Here is a 17,675-nt window from a genome sequence, read left to right as displayed (position 1 = left end):
ATTAATACAGTAATGTCAAAAAAGTACAATGAAATCCATTAACTTTAATAGAAGAATCCTCAGTGCAGCTGGAAAATGTGCAATGTTGCGCACAGTCTAAGCGTGTCTCTCTCAGAGCTCCCCCTGTTGGGAGTTGTGTCTCTTTCTTTAGCTTGGCTGTGTCTTACATTTGTAATAGCCCCTGTGCCCTCAGTTTTCTCTAAGCAGAACAACTTTTAAGTTGAGTATTCTGTTGCTGCTGTCTGCAAAATGCTGTTAGGGACAAATACAGTAAACATAACACTGTGCATCTCAATTAAATGCTTCTGTCTTCTACATGATAAATCTTGATTTTTGGTTCACATACTGGTCAAAGCAGCTCAGTCATGTCAGAAACCCCATCAAGGCACTCTGATTTTCATTTTGTTAGGAAAAGCTATTCCTGTGTTCTAGAATTTCAATTCTCTTTGCATTGCAGAAGAAGGCTAACATTGTGCTGGTATTACTGAAAAGCTTAGATCAGCATGAGCAAATATACTTGCTTATTTGCCTGAAGTGATGTATATAGGTAGATTTAAAGGCTCTACCTTCTTTCTTCACGCAGTGTATCTAGCAACAGAATAATCTATTAAAAAGACATAGTCAGAACGCGACTTAACATAGCAGCAAATTGTGATGCTAAAGGATTTTAGATTTAGAAGCTAGACTATATATAGTATGTATTAATTTTTTTTTTGAAAGACTGAAAATACATTGTTGTGAAGGAAATGTTAATTCTACGGAATATCTTCAAATACTATTGACTTGCCTTCAGTTTATTTACCACTTCTATTATTTTTTTCTGTCAGTGTTTTCAGTACATTCCTGCAAGTAAGGGTGTTATTATTTTTTAACCTAGGTTGAACTGCTTGAAGCAGCTTTGGATCATAATACAATAGTCTGCTTAAACACTGGCTCAGGGAAGACTTTTATTGCAGTACTACTCACTAAAGAGCTGTCCTATCAGATCAGAGGAGATTTCAACAAAAATGGAAAAAGAACTGTGTTCTTGGTCAACTCAGGTAAGGGAAAAAGAATGCTAATTTCCTAAATGTGCTGCTAATATTTCCACAGAATATTCCTTAAAAGAAGCAATTCCTTTGTGTGAAAGCAAAGTTGCAGGAAACTTTTGCTAAACTGATTGAAGAATGTGATACCTTGTATCTTTTGCTTATGTTACAACCTGTTTATGGTATCTTTCATTCGTGGTTTAAAATGAAAAGATTCAATCTGAAGTGCAATTTAGTTACCCATCTCTTTTTCTTGCTGTGGTCTTACATGAAGGCAGGTGCCATGTACACCTGATGTAACATTAGTGTAAGCTTTGTTGTGAAACATGATGCTAGGTTATATGACAAGGATCTTGAAAATCAATGTAAGTAAAGATCTTTATGTGATTGAGATTTTTTTTTGTTTGTTTTCTTAAGCAAATCAAGTTGCTCAACAAGTGTCAGCTGTCAGGACACATTCAGATCTTAAAGTGGGAGAGTATTCAAGTTTAGAGACAACTGAATCATGGACAAAAGAGAAGTGGAGTCAGGAATTCTCTAAGCATCAGGTAATGTATGAAGTAGAAACTATAAATATAAGCACAGCCTACAGCAAGTTAGACTTGCTCAGAAGCCTGCACTTTTCTTATGCTGACTGGTGTGTGTGGTTGTTTTTTTTTTCAATCTAGGTTCTGGTTATGACATGTCATGTTGCTTTGACTGTTTTGAGAAATGAGTATTTATCTCTGTCAAATATTAATCTTCTGGTGTTTGATGAGTGCCATCTTGCAATCCAGGATCACCCATACCGTGAAATTATGAAGGTGGGTTTCCATTGCATGAATGTTGTGATTCTGGTTAAGGAGAAGTCAGATGACAGGTCTGAAGAAGTGGGAACCATTTAAGGCAGTTTTTTGCTACCAAATAAAAATATTGGTGGAACCAGATGTTAGCATATTACGGGACTACAAAATTACTGAAATGAATAAAGACTTCAGTAATGGTATAAGATGGAAAAATAGTGTATTTACTGTATTTTACAGTGAGGATTAAATCAAAATCTTGCACTAATAGAGAAGAGAAGCTAAGTTTATGGAATTATAGACATTTTGTGAATACATTGATAAAATAGCTTAGTTTGGAAATGAGATGTGCTAATCAGTTTTTACCATTTTTAAAACACTAAACATGTTAGTAGGGCTCTTTTGGAGTATTCTTAGCTCTGTGTGGTATTTGGTTTATACAGTATGAGAAGCCTGTATAGTAGATGTCTTTCCAGATCTCTCTTCAATTTTAACCAGAGCATGTGTTTTGTTTTTATATAATACTTTAGTTTTTACATTACATGGAAGTATTGTGTGTTGTAAATGTGGCAAGGATATTCTGTGCAATGCTGTTTGTTTCTTTATATTTTTCCACATTGTAGATAATTACCTTGAAAGATGTTTGCTGCTAAAATGCTTTTCGATTTCTGGATTTAATTCCAGTCAATAGAATAGAAAATATTAATTCAGCATTTTGTTCCTTTTCCAACACCTGCTATTGAAATACTAGTTTCCAACTAAGTATCTTAAGTTTACAGTCTGCTAGCTTGATGGTAGTTTTGCAGGATACTTGTCCTAAGGTACTTCATTCTGTTTTACTTAATAGATCTGTGAGGATTATCCACTGTGTCCTCGAATCTTGGGATTAACAGCTTCAATTTTAAATGGGAAATGTGATCCTGCTGAGTTAGAGGAGAAGATCCAGAAACTGGAGAAAATTTTAAAAAGCAATGCTGAAACTGCAACTGATTTGGTGGTCTTAGACAGGTATGATGTACAGTTATGACTGTTAAATTGAAGCCTGCGTTTTCATTTTGGAGAGAGGAATAAACCAGTAAAAAGATTTCCTCCTAAATTTTAGTTAATTTTTGTGATGCCTTTGCTTCTCTTTGGGGTGGGGAGGGAATGTTAAATTGCTTTTTGAGTAACCAGTGCTAAGTTCATCTTTCCTTATAGTTAAGTATAGAGACTGATTGGCCTTTACATTCAAGTTCTATAAGGTTGTTTTTTTTTTTTCAAATAAACAGCAAAGCAAAACAAAAAAGACCCAACAAAACAACTAAAAAGACCCACAAAAACTAAACAAACCAAAAATCCCAAACAAACAAAAAAGCCCTATGCACCACCAACCTGTAAAATTCACATCTCACAATATTTGGAGAGGAACTGGATCATCATATTCAGTGTATACCATAATGTTGCTGTTTAATCTAGAAAAATGTTGCAGCATTCACAGTACAAGGTATTCTTAATGCCAGAAAAGGTGCATTGTATTTATTTTTATTTTCAAATGGGTAGCCTGAATTAATAAGGCTGAAAGACAGAGGCAGATGAGAGAAGGTAGTAAAAACTATTCAAATAGCAGAGTAAAGAGTGTATTTGCCTCTATGTTGTTATAGAATGTAGAATCCCATGAATTGTGTTTAAAATAAAGGTGGTGCTATTGTGATAATTTGTTATAGAAGAAAATTAGTGTGAAATTATTCAAATGTAGCATGTTTGTAGCTGTACTGTGTTGTATGAACTGAGTTTCAGACAAAGTCAAAGATGGTTCTTTCGTCTTCTGGCACAGGTATTTTGTGGGTGTGTTGTTTAAATGCGTTTTTCTGAATTTAGGTGAACCATATGCTTTTAAGAATTTCCATTCATAGCTCTGCCATTCAAGAACAGCAATTACTTTACTTACATTATACATAGACCTAAATTTACATTATGTTGATGATGTTTGGCATATCAAAAGAATACACTTCGGAAGAGCAAAAGTGAAAATGTTGGTCAAGTAAATTCAATTCACTTTGCCTCAAGTTCTCCAATATTTGAGAGGAAGATGATGATATTTATTAACCTGCTTTTCAGAGAGTGCATTACTGAGAAAAGTATTTTTAAATGAAGTTTTACTGTAAGATATTTAACTGTGTAACTGTTCATTATTCATTGATGGTGGAGAAAAAAATATACTTGAATACAATTCATGTTGCTGTTATTTGCTGTATAACCTTAACAGACTGAAATAGCTCTGACTTTCAGAAGCTGTATTTAACTTCATTTTTGCCCTCAATTAAGGTATACTTCTCAGCCATGTGAGATTGTTGTAGACTGTGGACCATACACTGACAAAAGTGGGTTGTATGGAAGATTATTAAAGGAACTGGATGAAGCACTTGCTTTTCTAAATGACTGCAACATATCTATACATTCAAAAGAAAGAGATTCTACATTGATTTCAAAGCAGGTAAGGACATGAAGCTGTGTGAAAAACCTAGGGTATAGAAATCTCACTATTGTTTTTCTTTGCAGTGTATGTTACGTTACTGGAAGTTTCTAAGCTAGCCAGTCTAGAGTGTCTGAACAAAGACATTTCTTATTTCAGTACTCGCTAGCAGTGCAAGTCTTGTCGGACCACTTGTCAGAGGGAAACAACTTTCTATCAGATAAGATGTTGATGGTACCCAAGTGCCTATGCTGTACTCTGACTAGGGTATAGTTCTCTCTGTTTTTCCAACTCCACCCACATGTACAAACCCCTAATTTTTGGTCTTTGAGAAGCTAGACTTATTAAGATTACTGGAAGGCCACTGTAAAACTTTCTGATTAGATACTTTTGAAACCCTGGCAAATAGCAGTAACAAAGTAAAAATGCCCAGTAAAGCATTCATTTGATTAGACCTATGTTAAATATAAAGCGTAATAACTTCTGCTTTGTTTATCCAGCTGCCTCAAGAAGTGTTCTCTTCTTTAGCATAATTATGTTAAGGTAAATTTCAAATTACAATTCCACAAAATTGTAAAATATTCTTTAAACTGTTTGCTTTGGTTATTTTTTAGATTCAGAAATGTAGGAGGTTCGAAGTTTACTGTACTAATTTAGGTGGGAAGGGAAAGGTTGCTCCATTAGAAATACCAAAGTTCCCAAGGTCATCTAAATAACAAAAGCAGACTGCTAAATATTTTTATAATACAATAATTATCATAATCCTTACAAAGATTGTGCTGTATGATAAACAAGATCCCCATGTTAAATGAATAGTTCAGTAATGTACTCTTTGAACTGATATTTGAATTCATTTGTTGTAGATACTGTCAGACTGTCGAGCTGTGTTGGTTGTTCTGGGACCCTGGTGTGCAGATAAGGTAGCTGGGATGATGGTGAGAGAGCTGCAGAAGTATATCAAACATGAACAAGAAGAGCTGCACAGGAAATTTTTATTGTTTACAGATACTTTCCTAAGGAAAATACATGCACTCTGTGAAGAGCACTTCTCGCCTGCCTCACTTGACCTGAAATTTGTAACCCCAAAAGTAATAAAGCTGCTTGAAATCTTGCGCAAATATAAACCATACGAGCGGCAGCAGTTTGAAAGTGTTGAATGGTATAACAATAGGAATCAGGATAATTATGTATCTTGGAGTGATTCTGAAGATGATGATGAGGATGAAGAAATTGAGGAGAAAGAGAAGCCAGAGACTAATTTCCCATCTCCCTTTACTAATATTTTATGTGGAATTATTTTTGTGGAAAGAAGATATACTGCGGTTGTTCTAAATAGGTAAAACCTTTTATTTAAAAAAAAAAAAAAAACAACTTTAAAAATAATTACGAAGGCAGACTCAGCTTCCAGCACATGGATGTTAATATCGTGAATATGTAGGGGATTGTCTTGTATTTTCTGGATTCTATTTTAAAGTTTCTTTAGGAGATGATACTGGATCTGTGTAAAGAATAACGACAACGAAAAATTTACTCTCAGGCTATGTGTATAGCGGGTGGGTGAGATGGGTGTGTGTCTTCAAAATTGTGCTCAAGGGCTTATTTTGGACCCGAGTTTGTAATTTGATTCCTTTAGAAGGCGATATGTGAAATACTGTGGTTAGTTTGTAAAACAGCCATGTACTGATTTGTCTTAATCAGTCTTTTTAAATTTAGATTTGCCATGGATGCTGGAAACTTGTCTAACCTTCCAAGTGCAGTACTTCTGGAAATTCTACCATTACCTTACTAAAACACAGTATGATATGGTCCAAGTCTACAGAAAATCAATTTTGCCCATGCACAAATATCTCTTAAAATTTATCAGTACTACTTTAACAGTTGGTGTTTATAAAACACCTATTCAGTCAAACACTAAGCACTTTCTTACAGTCTCCACCAAGAAAAATATGAACTCTGGAATACTTGCCAAGATATACTTTGCAATACTCTAGTCCCTTATCAGTTCTTATTCCTGAATGTGATTCATGTTCGTTATACGTAACACTTAATTGTTAAATGCTATTTGCCACAAACCACGAATGATACCTGACTTATTCATGTATCTTGATTTTGAGGTTTTGGTAGGTTTTTTTGATAGTGTGCTAAATGCCCTGTGCCATTTGTTTATTACATTCTGGATACCTCTTAATCTGACACTTCTGTTTACCTTTTTGCCTGTGTCAGTAGTTTGAGTGCATAACACGTTATTTGATCTGCAGACTTGCCTATGTGGTTTTTGTGAACTTCATCTTTTTTATTTGACTTTTTTTCATTTTTAATATATTCACATAAATACTCAATATGAGGAAGACTAGGCCGCTCAATGAATGAACATGTTCTGTTAATGACTGCTTAAGAAATAAGTGATAATTGTTTGCTGAGCTGGAATGAATATTTAATTATCCTACAGGAAGTAAATAGATTTGTGAATTTTGTCTTGAAGTTATGAATTTATTGAAATCATGCTCTTTTTCCACTGTGTGTTCTTGTAGACTGATTTATGCACTATACTACATCCTAACTACTGTTGAACCTGACAGCATATGATGTCTAGATCAAATAGGTAACGGAATTCTGCCATCTTTAACATTTAGCTAGCTAGCAGACTTGTCTCAAAATACTGGGATGATCAGCAGACCTGAGCTGTCGGAATTCAGACTGGAAGCCTTCAGTGGAAAACTTCACTCTAGGCTCACTTCAGTTGAGTGCATTTAGTTCAAGGGCCTCAGCTGATTGTAGCTCTACTTCTGTGTGCACAGGTGGAATGCGTTGAAGTCATGAGTGTTTGAGTTAGTATATCAAAACCACTCAATCTTCCAGAAATCCAGTACAGATTGTTATACAGAACTAAGTTAAAGCAGAAGTATTTTTTTTTCTTAAAATATATTTATCATGGTAGTATTTAGAGACTTAGAATCCCATTTTATGAAGGCTGTGATGACTGAAAAAGGGCAAAATTCATGGCATGTGTTGTACTGGGAGAAATGGTTAGGAGTTCTCTCTGAAGTAGTAATTAGAGCTTATCCTCTTTATTTAGTAACAGGCATTGCATATATTTCACATTTTACAAATTAGAAAAAAAAATAACATCCCAAACTCAACTTACTCTTTTATTATTATTGCACACAAATGATGAAGTGGCTCACTGTTTTATTTAGTGTGTACAGTTGAGTTCTGATGCCTGTAAGCTCATTTTCAGAAGAGAAAATATTTTCTAAAGGCATATTTTCTTCCCTTTTCGTTGTGGTGTCTTTCAATTCCCTTAGAGGGGGGGGTCTGAAAGCAGAAGGTTTTGTACCTCTTTGAAAAACAACACCTGTTACCCACCACTAATAATACTTTTTTAACCACAATATTGAAGTCTTTAATGTTTCTGAAGAACTTGCCAAGGTGAGCACAGTGAAATGTTTTTTCAGATGTTTTAATTGTCCCATTTCTATAGGAAGTGAGATACAGTAGGAATATTTGAGATGCTTAGAACTGACCCTGAAGATCTATGGCTTGACAAAAATGCCATGTGGAAAAAGAAATGTAAAAAAAAAAATAGAGGTTTTGTACCATTATTAACCCATACTTTTTTAATATGTCTGGGGAGCCTAGACTGCATACAGAACTCGGGCTTTTCCATCTGGTTTGGCAGCAGCTTGGTGGGCAGGTGGTAGGTGTGTAGCTGAGGACTGTCACAGCACCCATCTTAGAGGTGAGAGAGAACTGCTGGAGATGTAACTGGGAAAGGTTTGAATTACTGTTGGATGTACACAGAGGCAGGCTGGCCTTTAGACATGATGAGCACCTGGTGATGGTGGATATGCTATAAACAAAATGGTACTGGGATGGCTCTAGTGCTAAGGATGTAAGTTTTTATATATTTTCTCTTGATTTTTATTGGCTCTGCTGCTCAAAAGCGTGTTACGGTTGAGAAATCCCAGGTTCTGTCCGTGCTGAAAACAGATCAACTAAGGCAGCTACCGCCTATTTACTCTAATTGCACAATGTAATTATGCTTTTAAATCCATAAATGCCTAGTTCCTCATTCAGCACATTATTTATATGAGCAATCTTCTACTTTGTGAAATTAAAACACTGCAGAAACAAGACTTTTTTGCTTCTGTAACCTAAAGAAGGATGATGGGGGGGTAACCTGAGAGCATAGATGATCCTCACCATCCTGCTCAGTGTTCCTTTTGAAGAATTTATTTAATTCCTCTAATTGTAGATACTTTGGGTTAATTTCAAAAGGAATAAGCATTTCGCTGGGTAGGCTGAGCATCCCTTTTTAGAAAACACTGAACAGTATGTTTATTTTAATGTTAAGAAGAACAATAACCTGTGTTTAAACCTAAAAAGTAACACATTGTATTGAGGAAACATACGTCACTGAGAGAGCAGCTACAGGTCTTTCTGCTAAAATCCATCATAATTTACAGAAAACAAGACTAACTAAAGTGGTTGTGAGTAGAGTGCCTTAACAGCAGGGAGCATTACAGTAATAGATATGTTTAAAAATATCTGATTTTACCATGATAGGTCTGAAATGCATGTAATGCATGCACAGTCATGCTGTGTATCTATGCAGTCTTTTATTATCCTTGCAGAGGTTTTCACTGGAACTAGTGGTTTTAGAGAAGACCAAGGTCAGTTTATGTGTTAGCATGGCTTAATTGTCATGCTTACATTCTTCCATTTAATGTAGATCTTGCAAACAAAGATTGTCTTCAATTTTCTGGGTTGTGTGACTTCTAAAATCACATGTAATATTTTTAGGTTGATAAAAGAAGCTGGCAAGCAAGATCCAGAACTGGCTTACATCAGTAGCAATTTTATAACTGGACATGGCATTGGCAAGAACCAGCCTCGTAACAAGCAGATGGAAGTAGAATTCAGAAAACAGGAAGAGGTAACTTCAAGAAAAATAATTGAAACTAACAGTACCTTCAGATGCTTTTTTTTTTTGCTTTTTTTTTTCTTGTGTGTGTCTCTTTAAAAATAAACCACATTCATTTAAAGTTCAGGGAATACCTATTGGATATACAAATGTTCTTTGGTTACAAACAAAAGAAAATAAAAAAACCCATACCAAACATTTTTGAAGATGTTGATGTATCACATTACACAAATTAAAATTTCATGCATGGTTTTATCTAGTCTGATCATCAACCATCTAATTTTTCTGCATTGAGTTGAAGAATATTAAGGTTCCTGACATTTTCAACAGTTAAGCTACTTTTAATGTTTATCTTTCTTAAAATTGAATTTGGTAAATCATTGCATGGTATAAATACAAAGCTTTATAATTTTGACCTCACTTTAAAGCAAGTTGAGTATTTCGAAAGCAAATGCATTTTTCCCTCACCCCTGCCTGGTTTGTCCTTCTAAACTCCACCATCCCCTGCCTAAACTTTCCTTAATATTGTTTAGTAAATTGTATCAATATCAAAAGAACCAGCTCTAGAATGTGTTCCACTCCCAAAGGATGGTTCAGCCTCAGAAGTGTTTGGAAAAGATGCCATCCTGGAAGCAGCTTTCTATTTTTTTCTACAGCTGAAAAATTGTAAACCATTAGGTGGGAGCATCTCCATTGCTCATGGCTGTAGTAGCTTCTTGGACTCATGTAATTCCATGTACTAGATTTGATAACTAAATACCTACCTGGTCTGTTAAATAGTCTTCTGTGTTTCTCAGAAGACTTTTTGTGAGTGTTTTATTTGCATATTTACACAGATTTTTTGAATGTCTGATTTGTTGTCCTTGTTTTTTGTTGAATTTTGATGAATCCTGTTATGGATACAGATCTCAGACTAATCTTTCAAATTTGTCTTCTTTACTTTTGCAGGTTCTTAGAAAATTTCGAGCTCATGAGACCAACCTACTTATTGCTACTAGTATTGTAGAAGAGGGTGTTGACATACCAAAATGCAACTTGGTGGTGCGTTTTGATTTGCCCACAGAATACCGTTCCTATGTGCAGTCAAAAGGAAGAGCTAGAGCACCAATTTCCAATTACATTATGTTAGCAGATACAGACAAAATCAAAAGCTTTGAAGAAGATTTGAAGACATACAAAGCAATTGAGAAGGTATGAGGTCAAGGAATGTGCCTGGTTTTGTTAAATGTAGAGTATTTTTTAAAGGGAAAAATCTCTCATCATCTTCTGTTCTTGAAATGTTAAGATCCTCAGAAACAAATGCTCAAAATCTGTTGATACCAATGAAACTGAAACTGAATCCATTGTTGATGATGATGATGTATTTCCACCCTATGTGTTGAGGCCAGATGAGAACAGTCCAAGAGTTACTATTAACACTGCTATTGGACACATAAATAGGTAAGACACGTGCTTACTTTTTTACTTCTTTGAATAAAAGAACATGGAAGCACAGGCTGGAGCATTGGACACATTTCCCTTAGGATTCTTTACAAGATCTTTCCTAAAGAAAGTGATCACAGCAATTTGAAGGGATAATTTGCTCTTTGTATCTATCCCACAGAGTTTCTAGCTCTGATAATAAACAGAGTGATATTAATACCTGTTTAATTAAAAGCTGTCCTGAAAGCATTCAGTTTCAAAATGGGTAGTAAGATTTGTTGTTTCTTTGTTTTCTTTTTGCAAGCTAGCTTTAAAAATAAAAGTAGCTTATTAAAACTCTAGTAAAGTCTTCTAGTTCTAAAATAGTACCATAGTAGCCAAATTTTTGAGATGTAGGCCATTTTGGTGGACTGCCTGATAAATAAAACCTAGCAAAGCAGTCAGGTTTTGAAGGTTGTAGTGGTAGATGGTTCAAAGGCTGACTTGCAGCTGGTGATACATGGCATTGCTCATGGGCCATTAGGAGGTCCGCGAAGGTTTAATGCAAATGTGTTTGCATTTGACAGCAAGCTGGGAGAAGGGCAAGTGAATACAGTGGAGGAAAGGCTGTATTTCATATGGGGAACCATGGACAAATAGGAGGAGTAGGACACAGTAAGCTCGGGAGATAAAACAGAGAAAAATGCAAACTCTGAGGCCCGAGATGGAATAGTCTTGTACATCACCTTGTTGGAGATCAGCTTTGTAGTAAAGGACTTGGATGTCTTTTGATCAATAGTTAGTTGAATATGAATCATCAGTGTAACCTTGACGTGTGTAGTATGGCCTGATGAAGCAATCTTCTGTACTGCTTATGCCAGTATGGCAGGATTCCACTGAAATGTGTTTGGGTTTCAATTTGCAGGTTTTGATTATTTGTAAAATGTTTTTTGTCAACTTAGGTACTGTGCTAGATTACCAAGTGATCCATTTACACACCTAGCTCCCAAGTGTAAAACCCGAGAACTACCTGATCGTACGTTTTACTCCACTCTCTACCTGCCAATCAACTCACCTCTTCGAGCTTCAATTGTTGTAGGTATTTTGGGAATTAAAAGCATGGAAACAAGTGAATATGTTGGTATAGATGTCTGTGCTGTTTCTAGAATTAGTTTCATTGTTAATGAAAGTCACATTTTCTTTTCCTGTATTGTGCTCTATAACTGTATTTACATCACTGTTTTTTTCTGCTATAATGCTTTCCAGCAGTTGCTGTTTATTCCAAAGGCAAAAATACTTGGATATTTTTCCCAGTGTCTACTTTTTTTTCACAATTTATGTATCAGTTGTATGAAAACATCCTTTTTTGGTTTTGGTCAATAGTATATTGAGTTTTTGTAGTTTTGTAATTTTGACATCTGTGGAAAGCCAGCATAAGCCTGAATGTGTCCACAAAACTGTCACAAATTAATTTTTTTAAAGTTTTGCTTACCTATTAGGTTTATGTTAAATTAAACAAACTAAACGTATAATAAATAATGTGCTAATCAACCAAAATTTTAAATATTTAAATGTTTATAGGGTCCTCCAATGAGTTGTGCAAGACTGGCTGAAAGAGTTGTAGCTCTTATTTGCTGTGAAAAACTGCACAAAATTGGTAAGAACTGGAAAAACAAGACTTCCTTGGCAAATAATGTTTTGTAATTGAGAAATTGAACATGGTATGAATGTTATGCATATGCATGCATTTCTGCTATAGCCATCTTCTGTAGCTTCCTTTCTCTTGCCTTGTTTTGTGATATGATCATGTATTTACTGATTTAGCTTACACCTGGTAAACTGAAGTTATATTTTCCAGGGGAATCTTGTTATTTAATATATTTTGTCTTAAAGAACAAATGCAGTGTTAATACAAGATAAGTAGATTTTTACATTGAATATACTTAATAAAGGGGAAGAGAGTCTTGTTCTCTAGATGTTGATTATAGGTCAGGGACAACATCCTGCAGCCAAAAAAGAATTTTTTTTCAAAGCCCTAAATTGATTGTATTCTATACTACATTGTAAGTCATGTTCCAAAAATAGGACATTGCAGGATTATTTTAGCTCTCTTGTCTCTAGTAAATATAGTGAAGCATACTCTTTATTGTGAAATGTTTTAAAGAGAGTTTTGTGTTATGAGTGCTTTGATGAAGTACAGAAGTATTTATGTAACTTTAAAGCAAAAAAAAAAAAAAGTAGGTCTGGGCTTTGTATTATTTCTCCTGTCTGAGTTAAACCTTTTGATGACTGAGTTCATACCACTAAATGTTTCCAAGAATAACACTGTGATGGCTCAACTTAGTGTTGATAGTGCACATTCAACAGTAGTAATTCCCTTTTTTGAATTATACAGAAATACAACTGTTCCCTCTTTCTTGGCATAACCATGCGAGTGATTTTTAAGTGAGCATTTCACTTGTTTTTCATGGGCAAAGAAGAGTTTATTTTCCTTGGATATTTTCATTATGTAATTCAGTTTTTTTAATTAAAATTTCAGTGTTTTTTACTATAAGTTAGTATTTTTGCCAGAAATTTAACCTTTACAACTCATTTCCCAAAGTAATACTTTTGAAGCTTTACAGTAATGTGTATTTTAAAAACTTAAGTGATGTGTTATCATGAGCAATCACATTTATTGCGTAGTGTCTGAAGTAACCAAGACTTGATTGTTCATAACGCTATTATTTCTTATTCGTTCATAATATCCAGGTGAACTGGATGATCATTTGATGCCAGTTGGCAAAGAAACGGTTAAATATGAGGAAGAACTTGATTTACACGATGAAGAAGAAACCAGTGTACCAGGAAGACCAGGCTCTACAAAACGAAGACAGTGCTATCCTAAAGCTGTTAGTATCACTCAGTACTGTCCACATATCTGATCAAATGTTTTATGCACTCATAAGACACAGTTGCCAACTCTTAATCTTACCTGATAAGAATCTTTTACAATAAGTCTTGCATTTGTAGTGGAAATACTTAGCAGTTATAACTCTATGAAGACTTGCACTATTACCTGAATGAGTTTATGGGACCAAATGCTTTGAAGCATGCCTGTAGTTCAAAGAACATACAGTTTCTGTAAAGCTTGTTTTCTCTATTTGCCAAACATAGAAATAACTGGGAGGAAAAATTGTCCTGCATTAATAATCTGTAAAATCTTTAAATTCTCTGGTAAATATACTAGAGCAGAGGAAGAATTACTGGCTTTCTAAACAAATAATTAAAGGAGATACCTAGGGGATCAAAGTTCTCTGCCAAGTGCTAAACACAACTTTTAAAAGTTCTTTTAGATGCTTGATATAATTTAGTGATTTTATTGATCGAACACACAGTTTCATAACTTTTTATTTAAATCTAGAATATCAAATAAATATACTTTTAATATTTTTTACTTTTTTAAAGTAGTTATAAATATTATACTTCATACACTAAAGGGGTCACATAAAATGCTTACTATAGCTCTGCATTAAGTTACTTTGCCTTAGATCTGTTGAAACAGATTTCAGCCACATCAGTTTGTAGAATTGAACCTCTTAGTATTTATGGGGAAATGTCAAGTACTTGAAAAGCAAGAGAAAAATGGAGAAAAGAAGCTTTGTCAGAGTATTTTGCAACTGCTTGGGAACCTTCCTTCTTCCCCTGCAGTTGTTACAGGTTTTGTCTTAGACAATGAGAGAGCCTTTTTTTTTTTTTTTTTTTTTTTTTTGTTACAAAACTTCAAAAGCAGTTTGAATCTCAGTTTTTTAGTGTTTCTTATAACAAGTGTCTTTGTTCTTTTAACTCACTAATGATTGCTGGAATTGGGATTACTCCTATGATGCATGATTCTGTTGTCTCTCATACAGCTGGGTGGATTTGTTAGGGGGTGCATCATTCTTTCTTGGTTTGTTTTTTTAAATACAGAATCCAAGAATACTTTCCCTTGCTTTTGTCCCAGCTCTAACATCTGATAAAGAAGCTGTGGCAAATGTGGAAGGTCTACAAGATCCTCTTGAGCTTAATATAGTTATTAACTTTCAGTAATTTTCCAGTAAGCCAAGGCCATAGTTTTGTTGCCATATAACTTTAAAATTTAGGACTCTGTGTATTGCAGTTTAGCTTTATATGAACAGGAGGATCATTTTTGAGTCCTACAAAGTAATGAACTCCTATCAAACATCGAGCTCAGGTTCTTAAGGTCTATGACAAATATGAGGAGCAGAGTTAAAAATGCTTGTGGCTGTTAAGAGCATTCATATTTGCAAGCTAGAACTGTCATTATAAAACCTCTAGAGTGTAATGCCTGAGCAAAGGGGCAGTCTGTTGAATTTTGTTCATGTGTTGGTCCCAAGGGTATAAAAAACACTTGATACATTTAAACAGTTGTGCTGGGGAAGGAATCCATGTGTGCACATGTTTTTCATTTTTTTTTTCTTCTACTGTTAAGGTCTAACAACCTGAGAAATAAAGTGTGCTTCAGAGTTACTAGCTAAATAGGGAAACTGACATCAAAACTTCATTTGTATTTATGGTGAAGTACTGTCTGTGTTCTACATTTCTAACATGGGGTAGATACAAAGGAAGTTTAGGGTTGGAAGTCATCTTTTGGCAAACAAAATTTGTGAGCATCATGCTCCCCTGGTTACAAGTGTTTGGCCAGCTTTCATGGCTGCCAGGCCAGGCTGCTGACCAGACGTTTTTGCTTAAGAAAGAAAACAGTACTTAAGCCCAGATTCATCCTCTTTTATTCATTATTTTCAGCGATACCTTTCTAAATAAACACATGAAGCCTTGTTCAAAGAATAGCCTTTAGGTGACTTCTGCTTATTTATATCGTGCTAATGTTGGTTTTTCTCTTACTTTTCCTGATTTTTAGATTCCAGAATGTTTGAGGGATAGTTATCCCAAACCTGATCAGCCCTGTTACCTCTATGTAATAGGAATGGTGTTAACGACTCCTCTACCTGATGAGCTCAACTTCAGGAGACGAAAGCTGTATCCTCCAGAGGACACAACAAGATGTTTTGGTATATTGACAGCCAAACCTATACCTCAGGTAACAAAGTGCCCTTCCTAGTGCCTTTTCTAGTGCCTTTCCTTACTCTATATTCTTACTCTGTCATTTTCCACTTGTTCCTCCCTCCCAAAACTGCAAAGTTGGAAATTACCATTGTATCAGGGGATCTCCAGAAAATAAGGAGTAATATCTATCCAGTCCAGTCACCACTGCATTTTCTGTCTTTAGTGATGGAACAATCTGTTCTATTTTTGCCAAACTTTTGTTTTACAATTTTATTTAATACTATTTTGCAGTGACAAATTCAAAATGTTCCTCCTTTTTTCTATGAGGTATGATGGAAGTGGTGTATCAGCCACAGAGATGACCTACAGCACTACATGGAAGTTACAGCAACAAGTCCTCTCAAGCATTCCTAGTCTGCAGCAAGAGAAAACATAGGCCATGTTAATTGAAATTGGCTTTGGAAATTTTGTAATAAAAGGGTATTTTCTGTGGATGAGACTCAGCTGAGGAAGATTATTTCCAAAGCATATTTTGTGTTGTCTGCAGAAGAAAACATGTCAGGAATTTTGCTGTTTTTCACATTTCTTACTCCATAATGGAAAACTTCAATTTTTAGTTGATCTTATATAATGACCTGTAAAACATGTGGGAGAACTATTAAAAACAAATAAAAACCAGTCATTCTTTTAGCATTCAAAATCTCACTTGTAATTGAAAGTCATCGAAGGTCAAAATTTTGTCTATTTTGCTGTGGGATCAGGCAAGTGCTACCTCAGCATCTGAGCTGAACTACCAGTACTCTGTAGAGGAATGTTACTTTGGATTTTCTTTCTTGATTTCTTCTGTTTTTTTCTTATTTAGATTCCTCACTTTCCTGTGTACACTCGCTCTGGAGAGGTTACAATATCTATTGAGCTTAAGAAATCTGGCTTTACTCTGTCTCTGCAAATGCTTGAGCTGATAACGCGACTCCACCAGTACATTTTTTCACATATTCTTCGTCTTGAGAAACCTGCACTAGAGTTCAAACCCACAGAAGCTGATTCAGCCTATTGTGTTCTACCTCTTAATGTTGGTAAGAACAGAGCTCTTGTTTTTTAAGTATTCACTTTGGATACTTTTAGCGACGTGTTTGTTAATGTTTTTGTTAAATTTCACGTGTTATCTGTGGAAATCGTATCATATAAGGTAGTATGAAAATTTCTCAGTTTTATTTTTATTATTTCATCACAATTCCGAATTAGTTTTAACCTGGTATGTGAGTTGATTTCGAACAGATTTCAGCTGACTCCATAAGAGTCTAAAATTGTATGCATGTCTTGTTTTTTGAAATTTTTTGAAATAATCAAGTATGTAAAAAAAGTAATTTACACCTTCCCAGAAAAGTTCAGCCAGAAGAACTCTCCCCTGAATAATTGAGTTATGCCTTTTCCTTTTTAAGTTGATGACTCCAGCACTTTGGACATTGACTTTAAGTTTATGGAAGACATTGAGAAATCTGAGGCACGTACAGGAATTCCCAGTACACAGTATACAAAAGAAATGCCTTTTATTTTCAAGTTAGAAGATTACCAGGATGCAGTTATCATTCCACGGTGAGTACAGTGTTACATCCTTTAGGTACGTAGTTACTGTATTTATACAAACACCTGTAATATGGAGATATTATTTGCTACAGAAATGCTTGTAAGAAATGTATGCTATTAATCTGAAGGTATCTGGTGGAGTCTCAAATGATTTAAAGATGCTTTTAGTCAATAGTTAGTCTTATGTGGTAGGATTTAAGTGTTTAGGCCTCCCAAGACTACCTTTTCATTAGGAATAATAGAGTTCATCCCCCAAACTTATGTAGTATTCTGTTAAAACATTGCAATCCCATCAAGAGTTGGCCTACTGAAACCAATTTTAATTTTGGAAGATTGAGTGGGAGTCCTCTGGTTACTGCTTGTTCACACCGAAGGCCTGCTAAAGGAAGTTATACTGTTGGTAGATGACTCAAGACCAGTTAAAAACATGTTTATTTGAATAGCATTTAGTGGAG

At 35.0% G+C, this 17,675-nt stretch overlaps 1 protein-coding gene across 5 annotated transcripts in view; it reads left to right on the top strand.

Moving 5' to 3' along the window:
* Positions 1-17,675, top strand: part of DICER1 (dicer 1, ribonuclease III) — a 66,964-nt gene that overhangs the window by 25,971 nt on the left and 23,318 nt on the right. For 4 of the 5 annotated variants that reach the window (XM_051621931.1, XM_051621932.1, XM_051621934.1 and 1 more), the window contains 15 exons: positions 878-1,040; positions 1,446-1,576; positions 1,697-1,831; positions 2,658-2,818; positions 4,115-4,283; positions 5,126-5,598; positions 9,066-9,198; positions 10,135-10,377; positions 10,472-10,626; positions 11,550-11,682; positions 12,169-12,244; positions 13,339-13,478; positions 15,488-15,667; positions 16,496-16,709; positions 17,076-17,229. In XM_051621931.1, the coding sequence (XP_051477891.1) occupies positions 878-1,040; positions 1,446-1,576; positions 1,697-1,831; positions 2,658-2,818; positions 4,115-4,283; positions 5,126-5,598; positions 9,066-9,198; positions 10,135-10,377; positions 10,472-10,626; positions 11,550-11,682; positions 12,169-12,244; positions 13,339-13,478; positions 15,488-15,667; positions 16,496-16,709; positions 17,076-17,229 (2,660 nt within the window). Of the gene's footprint in view, positions 1-877; positions 1,041-1,445; positions 1,577-1,696; positions 1,832-2,657; positions 2,819-4,114; positions 4,284-5,125; positions 5,599-6,792; positions 6,865-9,065; positions 9,199-10,134; positions 10,378-10,471; positions 10,627-11,549; positions 11,683-12,168; positions 12,245-13,338; positions 13,479-15,487; positions 15,668-16,495; positions 16,710-17,075; positions 17,230-17,675 lie in introns of those variants that run through there. The other variant, XM_051621936.1, reaches the window with a different exon arrangement.

This window comes from Apus apus, chromosome 5 (assembly GCF_020740795.1).
Source record: "Apus apus isolate bApuApu2 chromosome 5, bApuApu2.pri.cur, whole genome shotgun sequence".
Classification (NCBI taxonomy): Eukaryota; Metazoa; Chordata; class Aves; order Apodiformes; family Apodidae; genus Apus; species Apus apus.
Note: the sequence above shows the minus strand (reverse complement) of the source record. Positions and strands in the feature narration are given on the sequence as shown.